Source organism: Bombus vancouverensis, chromosome 14, assembly GCF_051014615.1.
Source record: "Bombus vancouverensis nearcticus chromosome 14, iyBomVanc1_principal, whole genome shotgun sequence".
Classification (NCBI taxonomy): Eukaryota; Metazoa; Arthropoda; class Insecta; order Hymenoptera; family Apidae; genus Bombus; species Bombus vancouverensis.
This window is the reverse complement of record NC_134924.1, coordinates 8,182,607-8,196,696: the sequence shown is the minus strand read 5'-3', so window position 1 is coordinate 8,196,696 and position 14,090 is coordinate 8,182,607. Positions and strand designations below refer to the sequence as shown.

The 14,090-nt window shown below is 30.8% G+C and overlaps 3 protein-coding genes across 5 annotated transcripts; 2 read left to right on the top strand and 1 right to left on the bottom strand.

The window, feature by feature from the left end:
- Nucleotides 1–107: 107 nt before the first annotated feature.
- On the top strand, nt 108–11,688 carry Adck1 (aarF domain containing kinase 1). Of its 2 annotated transcripts, XM_076624445.1 has the most exons (5): nt 108–608; nt 699–4,557; nt 5,360–5,479; nt 5,903–8,780; nt 8,853–11,688. In XM_076624445.1, the coding sequence occupies exon 2, from the start codon at nt 756–758 to the stop codon at nt 2,322–2,324; it is 1,569 nt and encodes a 522-aa protein (XP_076480560.1). In that variant the 5' UTR covers nt 108–608; nt 699–755; the 3' UTR covers nt 2,325–4,557; nt 5,360–5,479; nt 5,903–8,780; nt 8,853–11,688. The 2 variants fall into 2 exon arrangements, with proteins under 2 accessions (XP_076480560.1, XP_076480559.1); XM_076624444.1 differs by lacking the exons at nt 5,903–8,780; nt 8,853–11,688 and having other exon boundaries at nt 108–342; nt 467–608; nt 5,360–5,803.
- Nucleotides 4,564–5,353, top strand: LOC117155669 (uncharacterized). Its single transcript, XM_076624450.1, has one exon. It carries the CDS (start codon nt 4,752–4,754, stop codon nt 5,154–5,156), a length of 405 nt encoding a protein of 134 aa, XP_076480565.1. The 5' UTR covers nt 4,564–4,751; the 3' UTR covers nt 5,157–5,353.
- Cog4 (conserved oligomeric Golgi complex subunit 4) lies at nt 10,786–13,859 on the bottom strand. 2 transcript variants are annotated; one of them, XM_076624438.1, is made up of 10 exons: nt 13,690–13,859; nt 13,455–13,616; nt 12,941–13,315; nt 12,668–12,876; nt 12,389–12,584; nt 12,052–12,299; nt 11,761–11,983; nt 11,421–11,687; nt 11,156–11,341; nt 10,786–11,089 (listed from the first exon to the last, which is right to left on the bottom strand). In XM_076624438.1, the coding sequence occupies exons 1-10, from the start codon at nt 13,759–13,761 to the stop codon at nt 10,832–10,834; spliced, it is 2,196 nt and encodes a 731-aa protein (XP_076480553.1). In that variant the 5' UTR covers nt 13,762–13,859; the 3' UTR covers nt 10,786–10,831. The 2 variants fall into 2 exon arrangements, with proteins under 2 accessions (XP_076480553.1, XP_033187592.1); XM_033331701.2 differs by having other exon boundaries at nt 13,419–13,616; nt 13,690–13,858.
- Nucleotides 13,860–14,090: the final 231 nt, after the last annotated feature.

Genomic DNA, 14,090 nt, shown 5'->3' with positions numbered 1-14,090 from the left:
AAATGGAAATACATATGTACACATATATGTGTATACATACATGTATATATATATATTCATATATAACATTTTCAATATTTTTTGTGGTTGATTATAGTTATTACATGAATAAATTCTTTTACTTAGGATACCCCATATTTAACATAATTTTCCATAAAATTGTACAAAAAAAATAAGATTAATGATTTATAAAATTTATCAAAATGTAACTCCATCGATATGCAAACGTAAAAACATCGACACAATGGTGATCAATGTAAATTGATTATTATTCCATGTGAGCAAAGATCAACAGTTTCAAAATGAAAACAGGTTATGATGTTACATTCTCAGAAAAAACAAGTAATTAGACAAATATTATACAAAATTAACCAAATACTTTTGAAGAGAAAATTAAAAAATTGAGATATTCTTAAATAGAATTTTTTAATACATAAATTCTGTTACACTTTTTACATGTACATAGTTTAGGTTACTATACAATCTTCGAAATTTCGGAACAATTTATAAGTCAGAAAGACACAAGTGGATTGCATAATTTTTATACCTGATTTCGTGTTATATAATGATGTTTTATTGAGGAAAAAAGGATTTTAACCTACCGCAAAGTATGTAATTTCATTCTTGTAAAGGTTATAAATATTTACATAATTATTGTATAAAAATTGACAAATCTTTTTACCATTGTCTCATTTCAGATTCATCATATATAAAACTAAACAGAAAAAAAGTATTTGACAAATTTTTAATTGATAATGTTTTTATCAAAAAGATTGCTAAAAGGTGCAGCTCTTGGAATAATTGGATTGGGAACGCTAGCATCCTTAAGAGCAAATGAATATGACTTGGGAGCTATAGGTATTGTACGATTAGGACGTGCTGCAATTACTGTCTTTATAATTGGGAGGCATTATAGAAACGAATTGTATGGTAGTAATTTAGATCCAAATACTCAGGAATATCTTGACTTAAAATCAAAAGTACATAAATATGGAGCACAGAAACTCTTAGAACTTTGCTGTGCCAACAAAGGTGTTTATATAAAAGTAGGTCAACATATTGGCGCACTAGATTATTTATTGCCATCAGAATATGTTAATACAATGAGGGTGTTACATAGTTCAGCACCACAGTCATCTTTTAAAGATATACTTACTGTTATTAAAGAAGATTTCAAGAAAGATCCATACGAAATATTTGAAAGTATTGATCCTGAACCTTTAGGCACTGCTAGTTTAGCACAAGTTCATAAAGCTATATTAAAAAATGGTGATGTTGTTGCTGTTAAAATTCAACATCGATCAGTTAAAACAAATTCCTATGTAGATATAAAAACTATGTCAGCCTTAGTAAAATTAACATCATTAGTTTTCCCTGATTTTAAATTTGATTGGCTTGTTGATGAAACTAAGAAGAATATTCCTCGAGAGTTGGACTTCACTCAAGAGGGAAAAAATGCAGAAAAAATTCAAAATATATTTTCACATTATCATTGGTTAAAAATACCAAAAATACATTGGGAAATTTCATCACCACGAGTTCTAGCAATGGAATTTTTGGAAGGAGGACAAATTAATGATTTAAAATACATTCAAACCAGTAATTTAAATCCATATGAAGTTAGCAGTAAATTAGGTCGACTTTATAGCCACATGATATTCATTGTTGGTTTTGTACATTCAGACCCACATCCTGGTAATGTTTTAGTCAGAAAGAAAAATAATGAAGCAGAAATTATACTTCTAGATCATGGATTGTATGCAAACCTCTCAAATGAATTTCGATGGGAATATTCTAAGCTTTGGTTGGCAATATTTGATGGCAATAAAGCTGCAATGCAAACGCATTGTGCTAATTTAGGTGTTACAGATTTGTATGGGTTATTAGCTTGTATGGTATCAGGACGATCTTGGAATACAATTATAACTGGTGTTCAGAAAACCAAATATGATATACAGGAAAAAGAGGAATTTCAAAAAGAAATACCAAATTTATTACCACAAATTAGCACTGTACTAGACAAAGTGAATAGGCAAATGTTATTAATCCTTAAAACAAATGATCTTATGCGTTGTATCGAATATTCCCTCAACACAGAATCAAGAATGTCAGGAATGTTGGAAATGTCAAAATGTTGCATACAATCTGTATATGGAGAGAAACTGAAAACCTGCACGAATATATGGGAAAAGTGGAAAGTTTCTATATCTCAACAATGGGCACTCTTTAAATTATCATTATATTATATATACTTGGGAGCATTAAATTTTAATATACAAAATTCTGTTAACTCATTTATGAAAAACGAATTTTATACTTTTTAACATTGATTTTGTTCTAGGAAAAATTTGCTATGTATAATATAACATTTCTTTAAATATGTTATGATTTGATTAATTTAAACAAATAATTTTAAAAAGTTCTATTTATTTATAATATATTTTTTTTCACTATTCTATTTTTCACATTTCGCATTTTCATAAAAATAAAAGTTAATTTATGATAAATAAGAACAATATTCATATTAAACAAGTGTTTAATATGAACTTTAATAATTGCGCAAATTTATTGTGCCATTATAGTCAAAGTTATCCCAATTAAAGAATAATATTAAATATTTATTCCAAATATGTATGTATATACATATTATATACAATCATACATTTTTATTTTAATATTATAATTTATCATATTTACGTATATTTTGCATGAGATGCGAAAACTTGTATATTTTGTTTCTCCTTCATTAGTGGAATAGAAGAAATAAATTATATCTGATCGATTATTGTATTTAATAATAAAATATGACAATAAATACGTTTGATCATGAATCATGTTTTTAATGTATAGATAAAAATTTTTTTTTTAAATTTTTCCATCGAGACAACGATCTACAGTGAGATCCGTTATAACGAGACGTGATAAAGTGCACGCGTACCGAGCAAAAATTCAAAGTCGATTTTCTCGAAAACAAAGCCTCAAACGAAAAATTTTTATTCTATATTTTCGACTCCTTTTTTCGCGTAGAATCACCCCGTTTCCGCTTGTACCACCAGTTACCAACCACCCTGTATATATTAAATTCATGGGTAGAAAAATGTTGAGAAATTACATGTGTTTATTTAAGATGTATTCTTAACTTAATTACGTCACAGAGGTAATTTATCATTAAAACTTAAATCAATTTTACGAAGTACAATATTTATTAAAAGTATAGAAATTCATTAATTTATATCTATATATAATAATAAAATAATATCATTTATTCATTAACTTTCTACAAAAATTAGTTTAAATGAGAAGATTTATTGTTTTCGATAATCTGCTGCAATTTCATTATACTCTATCTTTGATCACGATATAAAAATAGAATTAACGTGTAACTGCAACTGACTAAACCATTTCTAAGAAAATTAAATGTGAACTTAAAATATATACATGTGTATACTTATGTACCTAACTATATATGTACGCGTATATGTATCTCTCATGCGTCATTCATTAGTCACGATTCAAGAATGCTTCATTATAACATAAAGAATACATATCTTTATTTTATATCTATTAAATAAATTGTATCAATTAAGAGAAAAATGAAATATGATAATTATTAATGTTATGGAATATGGTTAAAGATTCTGAAATATTTCAATTTTCAAGAACTTTTAGATTTAACGAAAGTAATTTTTATTTTTGTATCGTGAAATAAAACGTAAAATGGAAAGCATCTTATTACACTCATTGAGTATAATGTGTAACAGCGTAAAAGTTATTCCTGACAGTGTTGCCATGTGTTGCAATTTCTATAATGTCAAACATTTTTATATCAATGTTATTGTTTTTGTATTTGTAATGTCGCAATTTTATTTCATACTAGTATTTCAAAAAAATAATTAAAAGTCAATAGATCTTGTTCATATATTTGATTTGAATGTAATTTAATAAATTAATATTTTTACAAGATTTATGTTCAATATATATATTTATTTAGTTACTATTCTCTGCTTATTTCATACGAATTTCATAGTCTACAGCCTACTTTATTTATTATATATGTAACTTACAATCATTGGAATAATGATTTTTACATTAACATTAATGTACGTGCCAAATAATACGTGCACCGGAAATGACGTTAACAAAATGGGGCACGCAATTGGTTAGAATTAACCGCAGTACATCTTCATACGCTATTGATTATTTCCTGTAAATGAAGAATTTTAATATAATGTACAAAATATATAAAATTTAGCATTAAAATTGTCGCACATATATTTAAAAATTTATTGGATTAAAGTATTTTTCAAAAATTCTAAGAATGTAAGGTTAATGTAAGATTTTACACGGAACTAGTTTCCATTGTCCACGCGTAAGACCACGTCATAAAGATAGGCGTGGGGGTATATAAAGCGGCCATTACACGCGCAGCGTAGGCATTGGCTTAGTCTTCTTTAAAATGTGAGGAGGGTATTTTGCTCGGTAGTTTCAAATCCTTTGTGTGCACTTTTGTGTGAATTTCTTCTGTTTTGTTCTACAACAAACACGAGCCGGATACAGGTTGGTGTACTTATTACTTATTCAATAATTAGGTGAAATAGTTGAGAAAGCTATAAGAAAACGTGAATATCGTGTCAGTCGATAATTCATGTTAACCCATTTCTCAAGAAAAGTATCATCTATACTGTGTTAACGTCGAAAACGACGAGGACATTTGTATTTCTACAAATTAAGAAAACTACGAAGTCGTCATCATGGTGAGCACACAGAAGAGACGTCCAAAAACTGACCCCAACAAGCCAAGTGAAACTGAACGATTAGTAACTTGGATTAGCAGAGTTCGCAACAAAAAATTGAAGTGTCGCCGAAATCGCAGACGCGATTTACGGATTGAAGCAGTACTGACGTGCGCTCTTTCCAAAGCTGAAAATGATTTACGCATCCAGCAATTATCAACAGCTTCAAAATGGCAGCGACTTAAAAGACAATGCTTGAAGAAAGGAAATTATTCAAATTATGAACTCTACAATGGTGAAGACACAGAAAATCGGAGATTGTCTCAACAGAATCCCTGGAAAAAGCCATTATGTCCTGAATTGAACAGTTTAGACGATTTCATGTCTAAGTTGGCAGAAATAAAAGTACCGTTACAACGCTGAAGTAGTGGGAAAAATGCAAGCGACCAGGTTTGGAAGACCTAGAAGCTGACTGTGACTACTTTGACAAGAGGATTTCTGCGTAGAGATTTCAACAACTATATGGAATCTCGAGCGATTATGGAGCACTGTGTATTACGTCGGTGCTGCAGGAATAGAAATCGAATTACTATCCTGATGTATATCTGGATATTTTTTACTTGCAGTCTCACCGTTTGAGATGGCATTGGGACAGGCGGAGGGAGTTGGTGTTCGCAACGATGCTGAAGCGTACCGCACGATCGAGGACCTCATGTTCTCTAGTCTCTACGCCTTTCATTGGTTTGGTTTGTAAACTGTATCGGGACCAATGCATTCCCTTTTACAATTTTTTGTAGTAATATACGTAATAATGAGCGTTCGAAATATGTCCGAAGAGTGTTTGATCCGATATTTTTTATTTTCAGAAATATGGCAATTTACATAAAACATTATGTACTTTGTATGTCTTATAATTTACAGAAAATTTGTATAGTACATTTTAATTTGTAGATTTAGTAGTACCGTTTCAAATATTCGCTCCATTATTCTGAACGTCAAGATTTTGTATATTTGCTTAATGTTAATTAACAGTTTTGTAGACTTTAAGAAATAAAATGAAATTAATAAAATTTGGAAAATGTTTACAATTTTTCTGCAATCTTCTAGTTCATATTAATGCCAAAAATCCTTTTTTGTCCAGCATACTACACAATAAAATTCTGTCGCAGGCAAGAGACCCGCACATGCGTCCAGGCTGTTGGCCGTCATCGGCGACATTATTTGGCCTGTCTGTGTATGAGATAAGGAGTGACGAGAGAGGATTGGTATGGGATAAACAAAGGGGAAAAGTCTGTTTTTAGAAAATCGTGCATGAAGTTTTCTGGCTGACGAATGGGTTGCACCATGATCAAGTTGTACATAAACGTCTCATCACTCCGCGCTTCCGTATCTTGAACATGCAAGCATCAACTAATTCCAAAATCGTCTGATGCGCGATACTCATAGGCTTATTGTGACCAACTACAGCAAATTGTAGCAAATCATATTTGGTGAGCTCTAATCCCTTTTGTTCGTTATCTGTGCAAATGTGTTTTCTCAGGTCCAGAAAAGTTTTTTCAACGTTTGTACCACCAACTTGTATGTGAGTTACTTTGGCTTATCAATATGCCTTGTTCAAAGTTGAGCAAGCTGAATACTGTCACAGCTCTCTATCTTCCCATTTGAATTAAGATAATAAGAGCTTTTTGAGGTATGGAGTAAATTGAATGCATCTTTGTTGAGTCTAGATGATCCAGAATGGCGAACTACCGCAAGTAGCACAACTAATCGAAATAATAGACATGCACATATATGAAATATGTTTAATATGGATAGGAAATTATTTTGAAATTTAACAATCATTGCAATAAATATGTCGGTTCGGAAGTCATATTACTAGATACTTATTTTCACAGATTTCAATTCACTTATCCATTGATTGATGTTAGAACAAATGAAGAACTTTACATGTTATTAGATACAAATAAAATGTATTGTTCCTGACAAATGGTATGCAGAAGAGTAATGGAAATAAAAGACTGGTTTATATTACAGTTCAAGTGACTGATAGTAGGAAAGCAGTGATGGAAAATGAAGCAACGTATTATAAAATTGAATCCCTAAGTATAGCATGTAGATAATATTTTGAGTGTTGATGGAGGACAAAATTATGCACATTCCTTTTTTAATTCCAAGGAAATAGATCATCGATGCGTCAGTTGTCAAAACATGATGGAAATAGCTCATTGTTAATTGAACAAGTTTGATATAATTACACAAGCTAAAGATTTAACTTGAAATTTGTTTGAAGAAATTTATTTTTGCTTATACCTGATGTCAAGTGCGGTATTAAGTATCATGCTTCTATAACTATTGTTTTAAATATTTTTGTGTTGAAATATTGTCGTTTGGGTGTCTGTTTTGTACTGCAGGAGTACCCGAAATAATTATACTGGTCGTGTACAGCTATACAACTACAGGCAGTTGATTCTATTCCTGGAACGCGTTGGATTCGTGTTTACATGGTACGTTGATTAGAATGATTTAGAGGTGGGTTACTGGGGGTGTGAGTAATTATGTTTCAGCCAGGCTTGGATAGAGAACGCGTTTAATCAACGTTTAAAGGTCCGCTTAAAATACACATGCTCTGGTAGTTTCTAATTGGATCGTTATAGATGTCGTATACTTTCTGCTAAATCCGTTTTTGGGAGACATTAAGATGAAAAAGGTCGTATTTTTAAAGAGAGGGAGAGAGGTAGTATGCTTTGGATAAAGGTAACAATTTTATATGAAGGATGATTATTGTAAACATTGAATATAATTGGGGAAAATTGAGAAACTGGTGCAACTTGTTGTATTATGAGCTACAGGCCTGGTGCTGTGTCTATCTCTTTAATACAATAGATGAGACATTTGTATGGCACTTTTGATAATGGAAAACGTGTTCGTGCTGTATGTTTTGCATTCAATAACAGGAAATGGTTCCGCAATTTCAGTAATTTAAAGTACTTGCGGTATAATGATAAGCATAATACAATATAAATTTGCATTTTATCCGGCTACTGAAGGAAATACTTGTTTGACAATGGAACAGATCATTGCTAAGAAAGGAAGAAACGAGCAGTTAACACGATAGTTGTAACAAATTTTTGTTCCATCAGTTTTGCGGCAGGTAAAAATCAAAATATAATCATTGAAGTCAAATGTTTTTCAGATTCAAAATTGTAAATTTAATATAATTGTTTTACGGATTCATTACGCACATAAAATTCGCATGCAATCTATTGATCCAAAAATATTCCAAATATATAGAATGATAGTAGTAAATATAAGTACAATATATATTTTATTATAAAGTAAGGGTATTCAGATTGAAGGACAAATTACACGTGAATGTGAAAAAAATGATCAGTAAGTGTTTTTTGAATTGTGGAAATTATAAATATATTACAGAAAGTAATATTAAATGATCCAGAAAAGCATTTTTCAAATGGAAGGATAAAATGAATTACTATTTTACCTTGATTAACAACGTTTTTTCATGGATAAATAAATGAGAAAATAATTCAGTATGTATTATTTTCAATTGAACGTTCAACAAATCTGTATATTGTGAAAATTATGCATGTATGACAATTAGACTATTTAGAACTGTTATATTTCAAAGTAATCTCAGTGCCAATGAAATTGATTTATTGAAACTATATATGAATGTGAGTCTTTATATTCTGCTTCATTTTTTTTTTTAAACATACTAAAGCATACTAAATCTTATAAAAAGAATTTGATTACAAGTTCATTTATATGAACATTGAAACATGAAGTAAAACAACTATGGTATCTTGTAATCTTCACTATTTCGTCTAATTTGATGTCTTGGTTGTATGCAATTTCATGCACCATTGGATAAACAGCTTTCTGTATTTTCTAATGAAGAAGAATAAAATTATTTTAATATGAACGAAGAAATGACTTCGAAACAGATTTGAAATTAATAACTTAATTACAATCATCTATGCATTACAACAGTTGAAGATTTTGGATATGAAGATATACAACAGGTGTAAAGTAAGAATCGTTTAACAATATATTTCTCCAATTAGGAAGAAATTGAATCAGTAATTCATTTTTTAATTTCAGATTTATATAATATGCTTCAGATATACATTTTTGGAATATACTTACTATATACTTATTAGTAAAATGTAAATATTTTTGTAGAAAAGAGTATGAAATTCGACATGATTTCTTTCATGGCAAACAGGAAATTGTAACATTTATTGCCAAAATTTTACAAAAGTTGCATTTTTTTAAAGCGAAATATCACTCATAAATAGCAAGATCAATTTGGCATATGGAAAAGGATCGGTATTAGAATGCAACTTTTAAAGATTATCTATTACTTGGACAGTATAAGAGATAACTATATATAGACTAGAGGAACATCACAGAAGAGAAGGAAATATTTAATATCGTGTTCATTCAAGGATCAAATGTCAATGATTGTAACAAATAATTGGGACGATTCAATTGGGATAACAACTTAATGTCCGGAAAATGTGGGAACATTGTGATGAATCATAATGTATATTCATGAAATTTCAAAACAGTTATCTCGATTTCGTAAGATTTGAAAAAGACCAGCTATTAATCTGAAATTTAAAGAAAACCAACAACGCAGTACTAATCTAAAAAAGCTACCAACGTGAGATTTCATGCTATTCAGAAGAGGCTACCAACGTGGGACTTCGTGCTATCTAGAGGAGGCTACCAACGTGGGACTTCGTGCTACCCAGAGGAGGCTACCAACGTGGGACTTCGTGCTATCTAGAGGAGGCTACCAACGTGGGACTTCGTGCTACCCAGAGGAGGCTACCAACGTGGGACTTCGTGCTATCTAGAGGAGGCTACCAACGTGGAACTTCGTGCTATCTAGAGGAGGCTATCAACGTGGGACTTCGTGCTATCCAGAGGAGGCTATCAACGTGGGACTTCGTGCTATCCAGAGGAGGCTACCAACGTGGGACTTCGTGCTATCCAGAGGAGGCTACCAACGTGGGACTTCGTGCTATCCAGAGGAGGCTACCAACGTGGGACTTCGTGCTATCCAGAGGAGGCTACCAACGTGGGACTTCGTGCTATCCAGAGGAGGCTACCAACGTGGGACTTCGTGCTATCCAGAGGAGGCTACCAACGTGGGACTTCGTGCTATCCAGAGGAGGCTACCAACGTGGGACTTCGTGCTATCCAGAGGAGGCTACCAACGTGGGACTTCGTGCGATTCAGAAGAGGGTGCCAGCGTAGGACTTTGTAGGATTATCAGGAGACTACCGACGCGGGACTTTGTGGGACCACCAGGAGACTGCCGACGCGGGATTTCGTGGGGTTCAAAGGAGGTTACAAATGTAGGATTTTGTGAAGATGCTGCAAGATGTATTGGCGCCAGGCACATAAATATACTTTATGCGACTCACGGACATTTAATTCAGTACAATATGCGTACATATAAACAAAATAACAAACCAACAGTATCATGTCACTATAAAGGGTACCGATACCTTTTTTTTACAATTTAGCAAAGCAAACAAATGAGGATGGTCCCTATATAAACCATCGTTACTGCTGACTACGATAACAATCAGTAAGAAGGTCATAGAAAATCATACATATTAAATATTAAGAAGTGTAAGATTTATTCTGTATGAAAACAGAAGCTGTGTGATTACATGATAATAACGTTACTAATAAAGAAAGTAAAGTATTGAAGTACTAATTTTATAACTCTAATAGTTTAAAAATGCTCATAGATTGTACATGTCTAATAAATTGCCATGTTTTAAAAATATTTCAAACTTGACTTTGATCATAAAATTTAAGAATTGTTAGTAGTATTACTAGTTATTAGTAATTAGTATTATTAGTTAGTAGTAAAATAATTTGATAAATGTAAGATGTATTATGTGTATTAATAATAATTAAGTAATACTAATAAAGCTGTTGATTATTAAGCCAAAATTGTATTTTAATTTTGTATAATTTATACATTAAGCAGAAATAAAAATATTAAAATGAATTGACTGTTTATTAACATTTATTATACCAATAAAATCCAACAAAAATTAAAGTTTCAATCTTTTTATATCCTCGGGACGAAAATCTATCCTCATAGAAGCAATACGTCGAACTTCAGCAGGTGTTAATCTCCATGCTATTGCATCTGCACCACAATAATCTGCTAATTCTTCTACTTTTTCAACACTTAATATGGTAGCTATTTGCGTTAATCGTGCAAATTTATCACGTACGGACCATGAGGTAACAGCGGCTAAGTAACTTGCTAATGATCTTACTTCTTTATCAAGTATAAGACCTCCCGCCTAAAAAATTATTGATTATTGGAAAATAAATATTAAGATTAAAATAAAATCATAAAATATACATACTCTATTGAAAGTAGACTTTAATACAACTTTTTCTAAACGAGCTGTTACTTCAGCAGTAAGAAGACCAATTAAAGCATCATAATTAGATGTTGTTAAACTTCCCTTAAAACTTTGAAGTAAACCTTCTAAATTCATAATTAAAGTTTGTACGAAAGGTTCTTCTGTTTCATATCTTAATAAGTCATCCTATGGATATTAACGAATCGTTACGAGTTTTTTATGTAAATCATTTTAATCATTTCTTATGATTATATACTTTGTTTACCTCGTTTATATGATGATCCACTGATAAGAATGCATCGACCCAAGGTGTGACTCTCGGTTTGACAGCGCTTACTCGTAACTGTTCTAGACCATAATCATTAACCGCTCGTAAAATCGACATAACACCTTTTAAACCGGATAAACAACTGTCGATTTTACCTCTTTCTTTACTTTGCATATTGGGAAACGTCGCATCTATTTCTGTACTAAGACTTTTACATAGCGTTTCGACATATTCGATACTTACGTCGGTGTTATTTAGATAGGTCTATGAATGAAATACGTAAAACAAATTAACATATAAAATATGCAAGAATTGTAAATTTTGTACTTAATACTACCAAAAACATTAGACGGGCGAGCTCCGTATCTGAAGTTTGTAAACGACCATGTTGTATACTTGTTTGAAGGGCACTGTAAGCTTGTGCCAGATCCAAGTATCCTGCTGGATAACCTTGTCGCAATCGATTTCGTAATCTGTTTGCAAATTCTCCTTCTAATATTCCACAAGCCATATTAACTACAGCACAAACACCGTCTATACTCCAACTTGACATAGAACGCCTACACACGAAAATTTTGTATTTTATTTGTACTTGAATTAAACATAAATTATAAAATTTTGTCAATACCTAATACATTTCTGTACTATAAAAAAAACATCATCAACCATACTAGATGTTTGTTGATCTTGATCTAGGGTATCCATTCCTAGTGCTTTATTTACACTTTCTTCGAGGAAATATCTTTCTAAAGCAAGATAAGCACCTAAAAGTTCTTGCATACCATGTGCTAAATCAGAATTGTTGATAATATTTTCGAATTCATTTATTAGATCTTTGTATTGTGCATCATTTGTTACACTAATTTCTACATCATTCTGGAATAAAAATGTTATAATTTTATAGAACTTTAAAGTATTTAAAAATATTCACGTATGTAAGAGTATTTAAAATACATTTAACTTACTTTAACCCTCCTTTTTAAGAACCTTATGTATAATTCTGCACGTGAATGCATTATAGTAATTTCTCCCAATAACAAGTCAAACTCTTTGGGATCTGCTTTTTCAGAACTTGGTTTACGAACATGATCATTTACAATTTGTACTTTCTTAGATATAGATCGGTGTTTCATAAATTCTGCAATAATCTTTTTAACTTGTCTATTAAAAACATAAATTTTATATTTTTGAAAGTACATACAATTTCCCCATATACGCTATAAATATAAATACATGTAATATACCTGTCACATTCCTTTTGCAAAATAGAAATTGTCGTTAATAATCTTCCAGGACCATAATATGTTTCGATTATTGGTTGGTGTATCTCTACAATACGAGCAATTCCTTCAAATAGTAATGTCATAGTGTCAGAAAAAATAACTGACGCCCTTTTATCATTACTTTTTATTTCCAGAGCTGCTTTTAAATTTTTTTGAGCTGTTTCCTGCAACTGATGTTAGAACTATACAGTTATATAAACTTTATAGCATTTAAAAAATCATATAATTTATTACCTTTGTGCATAAATAACTACAAAACTTTTTAAGGCCTTCGGTATGCATCTCTAATAAAGGAAATATTTTGAAAAATCTTTCAACAGATGCAAGATCTTCTGATTTTACTGCTTCATCAAATTTATGTGTAACCACAGTTCTGAGTTGTAATGCAGCTTGTTGTAATGTAATTAGAGAACAACTGACACTAGTGTGATCCATCAAAATGTCTTCAGCTGTTCTTTCTAATAATTGTTGATCCATTGATAAATAACGATAAACATGTGCTGCACCTTGTTCATAATCTTCATTACACAGTGCCATAGCTACTCCTTCACTACATAGTTGTAAATCAAGAATGTCATTAACACGTCTTTGACATTCGTATACTCTGCTCTATAATGTAACAATAAGTAATTAAACTTGATGCTTTATATGATAAACAACTTAATAATGAAATTATTATCAGTAGTGTAGTCAATATTGCATCTCAACTTACTCTTGCTAAATCCAATTGTCTTACTTTGGCACTTACATTTTCTGCTAATTCATTAGTACGTCTAATCATATTACAGAACTTTTCTCCTTCTGTCCGTATTATAACAATATTAGGTAATACCTTACTTATACTTTGGAGTTTTGCTTCTACATGACATTGTTTTGAAAGTATATTTTCTAAACTTTTTTCTATCTTAACCTGTAATTAAATACACCTGATTTTTAAAAATCCAAATGAAAGAATCAAATTTTGAAAGAAGATATGATGAAACCTCATCTTCTGATAATTTATTAAGTATATGTGTCAAATTGTCTTGATTTGGAGATAAATCCATGATACACATTATACTAGTGCAGAATAAGAGATTTACATTACACCTAGAATAGTTTAAAATTCAACAATTTTATTAAGCCGCGAAATTCATCATACTAGATAATAACATAAGGGAAAGATGATTTAACCGTATATATATATATATATATATATATATATATATACACATATGTGGCTAGAAATTTATAATCTATCGTATTCAAAAAACATTTTATGACGTATATGATGAATAATTGCAAAATTCAATAATGGCCGAATCTTTAAATTTACATTATTTTGTAATTGGACAATTTTTATGATTATATTAACGAATAAACGTTGCATATTTTTAAGGTATAT

Bases quoted from the DNA above. Each gene is read 5' to 3' on its own strand.
- Adck1 (XM_076624445.1), top strand. From the start codon at position 756: ATGTTTTTATCAAAAAGATTGCTAAAAGGTGCAGCTCTTGGAATAATT.
- LOC117155669 (XM_076624450.1), top strand. From the start codon at position 4,752: ATGGTGAGCACACAGAAGAGACGTCCAAAAACTGACCCCAACAAGCCA.
- Cog4 (XM_033331701.2), bottom strand. From the start codon at position 13,761: ATGTGTATCATGGATTTATCTCCAAATCAAGACAATTTGACACATATA. The intron at 13,617-13,689 runs GTTTCATCATAT...ATTTAATTACAG, and splicing joins ATAAATTATCAGAAGATGAG to GTTAAGATAGAAAAAAGTTT. The intron at 13,316-13,418 runs GTAAGTTGAGAT...GTTACATTATAG, and splicing joins GACAATTGGATTTAGCAAGA to AGCAGAGTATACGAATGTCA.